We start from the raw sequence: 3,684 nt of genomic DNA, 5'->3' as shown, positions 1-3,684 counted from the left end.
TGCTGGGGACGATTTTCCCCCCTACGTGTTGTACTTATTGAACGCTACTTGTGTGCAGAGCGTTCATTCATTCAGTCGTATTTATTGAGCGCCTACTGCGTGCAGAACAGCGTACGGAGCGCTTAGGAAGTACAAATCGGCAACGTACAGAGACGGTCCCTACGCACTGGACTAAGCACTGGGGAGAGGACAATAGAACAATAAATCGGGTGGGAAAAGGGCCCAGGGCAGACCCGGGCATCTTGCGTCCACTCCAGCGTGGTCCCACCGTGGCCTGTCCGTTTCCCATTGGCCCCTGGGGCAGCTGACGGGCTCCTACAGAGGGTGGTAGGATAATCATCACGATGGTACTTGTTAAGCGTTTACTATGTGCCAAGCATTGTTTTAAGGTGGGGGTAGATACAGGTTCATCAGGTTGGACCCAGATGGGGCTCACACTCTTATCCCCAATTTACATATGGGGCAACTGAGGCACAGAAAAGTGAAGAGACTTTCCCCAGGTCACACGGCAGACCCGTGGTCGAGAACCCAGGTCCTTCTCCCAGGCCCGGGCTCTATAATAGTAATAATGTTGGTATTCGTTAAGCGCTTATTATGTGCCAAGCACTGTCCTAAGCGCTGGGGAGGTTACAAGGTGATCAGGTTGTCCCACAGGGGGCTCACGGTCTTCATCCCCATTTGACAGATGAGGTCAATGAGGCCCAGAGAAGTGAAGTGACTTCACTTCAAAGTCACCCGGCTGACGAGTGGCGGAGCCGGGATTTGAACCCGTGACCTCTGACTCCAAAGCCCGGGCTCCTTCCACTGAGCCAAGCTGCTTCTCACCCTGTCCTCTCCCCCGGCCCCCGAAGTCCTGGGATCCGGGTTCTTATCCCGCCTCCGCCGCCTGCCCCCCGTGGGGTCGCTTCAATCATCAGTCGTATTTACTTAGCACGTACTATGTGCAAGACACTGGACTAAGCGCTTGGGGAGAGCACAGCGCAGCAATGTAACAGACACATTCCCTGCGCACAATGAGCTGACAGCCTAAAGGGGGTTCAACGGGCCTCGGTTTCCTCCTCTGTAAAAGGGGGGTTTCATTCCCAGGCTGGGAGCCCCGTGTGGGACGGGAACTGTGTTCAACCCGACGGTATCGTATCCACTCCGGCGTTAGACACCTAGCAGGCGCTTAACAAATAGCCCCGGGGTGGAACGTGCCAACCCCGAGAACCGCCATGCCAGGCTCAAGGCACCACCCGGGTGCCCATCTGCCTCCCCACTTTGCCCGAGGATCCTGGTCCCCACCCCCCAAGACTGTCAGCTTACTGTGGATGGGGAATGTGTCTGTTTATTGTTGTATTGGACTCTCCAAAGCGCTTAGTACAGTGGTCTGCACACAGTAAACGCTTAGTAAATGTGATCGAATGAATGAAGGACGGTCTGGGAAAGGACCCATGCCGGACCCGGGGGCTGTGGGCCCGGGAGAAAAGGAAGGCCGGTCAGAAAGCAGCCCAACCTAGTGGATAGCGCCCAGGCCTGGGAAGCGGAAGGCCCTGGGTTCTAGTCCTGCCTCCGCCACGTGTCTCCTGGGTGACCTTGGGCCACTCACTTCACTTCTCTGGGCCTCGGTTCCCTCATCTGTAAAACGGGGATGAAAACCGGGAGCCCCATGTGGGACAGGGACTGCGTCTGACCTGATTACCTTGGAGAAGCAGCGTGACTCAGTGGAAAGATCCCAGGCTTGGGAGTCAGAGGTCATGGGTTCTAATGCCGGCTCTGCCGCTTGTCAGCTGTGTGACTTTGGGCAAGTCACTTCACTTCTCTGGGCCTCAGTCAGTTACCTCATCTGTAAATTGGGGGTTAAGATTGTGAGCCCCCCATAGGACAACCTGATCACCTTGTATCCCCTCCAGCGCTTAGAACAGTGCTTTGCACATAGTAAGCGCTTAACAAATACCATTATTATTATTATTATTATTATTATTATGGGTTCTAATCCCGGCTCTCCCACTTGTCAGCTGTGTGACTTTGGGCAAGTCACTTCACTTCTCTGGGCCTCAGTTACCTCATCTGTAAATTGGGGGTTAAGATTGTGAGCCCCCCGTAGGACAACCTGATCACCTTGTATCCCCCCAGCGCTTAGAACAGTGCTTAACAAATACCATCATTATTATTATTATCATCTCCCCCAGTGCTTAGTACAGCGCCTAGCACACAGTAAGCGCTCAACAAATACCATACAAAAAAATGGACCTGGGACAGGTGTGGGTGGGAGAGAAGGCCCGCCTGTTGGAAAAGGACTTGCCAACTTGTACTTCCCAAGCGCTTAGTACAGTGCTCTGCACACAGTAAGCGCTCAATAAATACGATTGATTGATTGATTGACTTGTCCCGGCTTTCTCTGAAAGATGTTAGCACTGTCCCCTCCTCTTTTCCTTGCCTTCCCCCCCACCAAAAAAAAAAAAAAAGCCACCACTTAGGGAAGATTTCCCCCCGAAAGCCGGAAAGGGCAATCCTGTCCTCCCCACTACGTGGCTGGGCGGCCTTAGAGGGGAGCCAACGTTAGTTCAATTCATTAAGACCCCTGCCCCCGTTTCCTGAGCCCCCACTCAGGCGGGGACCGCCCGGGAGCCGAGACTGGGGGCTGGTTTAAGTCCCCCCGGCCTCAAGCGTCACGATGGTTTAACGGCGGAGGTGATGGACGGCCCTCCGGCAAGATGATGATTTCAGGTGGGAGACGAACAGATGGAACACGTCCGAAACCCTCCGCCGGCTCGCCTGCAGATGTCTGCGGCAATAAAGAGGACGGGGACACGATGGCTGGGGCGGGTGGGGGGGTGGATATCGAGCGGGGGACGGGGAAGACGGACCCGCCCCGAGGGGGCACAAGTCAAACGGTCTCTGCACACGGCCGACTTCTCCGCCCCGTCCCCCTCTCGCCAGCTTTCTCCTCTGGCTGGGAGCGGCAGATGTTCGGCTTCTCTCCATCCGGAGAAAACAACCCAGCCCCCAGAAACAACCTCCCCGCCAAAAGAACCCAGCCCCTCAAAACGTTCCCCCTAAAATAACCCACCTACTAAAACAAACTGTTCCCCGAAACATCCCACCCACTAAAACACACCATCCCCCAAAACAACCTCCCCTAACAACTACCCGCTAAATCAAACCATCCACCTAAACCCACCCCCTAAAACTAACCCCCCCGAAACAACCTGCCCCCCTAAAACCACCCTCCCGTCCATCCCCCCTCTGCCCTCCCTGTTTCCAGCCTATCATCCAAACACCGTGCGCTCAGCACCCTTGTCCTGTGGCTCTTGTCTCCCCAGAGTACGCCGAGAACATCGGAGATGGGAAGAACCCGGAATTCCGGGACGGGGAGCAGAAGCGGATCCTGGAGCTGCTGGACAATTTCTAGGGGCCGCCGGGGTCCCCGGCCCCCGCCCCCTGGCCCCCAGGATCCTGAGAGGACTGGACTTCCGGGGGGAACCCTGCCTCACTTGCTTTTTGGACCCTATTAAAAGTTAGTTTTTGTATCTCTGGCCAAACTTCCTCTGTGGTGAAAGCCTCGGGCGGGGGTTTAGTGCAGGGTTTGGGCGGCCACCGAAGGGTCTGCGGACCGGAGGGTGGGGCGGGGGAGGAGGGGCAGGACCACAAGCCCTTCAGTCTCCTCTTCTTCCTCCTCTCTCCTCCCTCCTCACCTCCACC

At 55.9% G+C, this 3,684-nt stretch overlaps 1 protein-coding gene across 1 annotated transcript in view; it reads left to right on the top strand.

Annotated features, from left to right (window-relative positions):
* The window catches only part of CTNNBL1 (catenin beta like 1), a 51,964-nt gene extending 48,546 nt beyond the window's left edge, over positions 1-3,418 (top strand). The window contains exon 16 of the mRNA XM_038750177.1: positions 3,306-3,418. Coding sequence (XP_038606105.1) covers positions 3,306-3,394 — 89 coding nt within the window. The 3' untranslated portion in view covers positions 3,395-3,418. The remainder of the gene's footprint in view (positions 1-3,305) is intronic.
* Positions 3,419-3,684: the final 266 nt, after the last annotated feature.

This window comes from Tachyglossus aculeatus, chromosome 8 (assembly GCF_015852505.1).
Source record: "Tachyglossus aculeatus isolate mTacAcu1 chromosome 8, mTacAcu1.pri, whole genome shotgun sequence".
Classification (NCBI taxonomy): Eukaryota; Metazoa; Chordata; class Mammalia; order Monotremata; family Tachyglossidae; genus Tachyglossus; species Tachyglossus aculeatus.
Note: the sequence above shows the minus strand (reverse complement) of the source record. Positions and strands in the feature narration are given on the sequence as shown.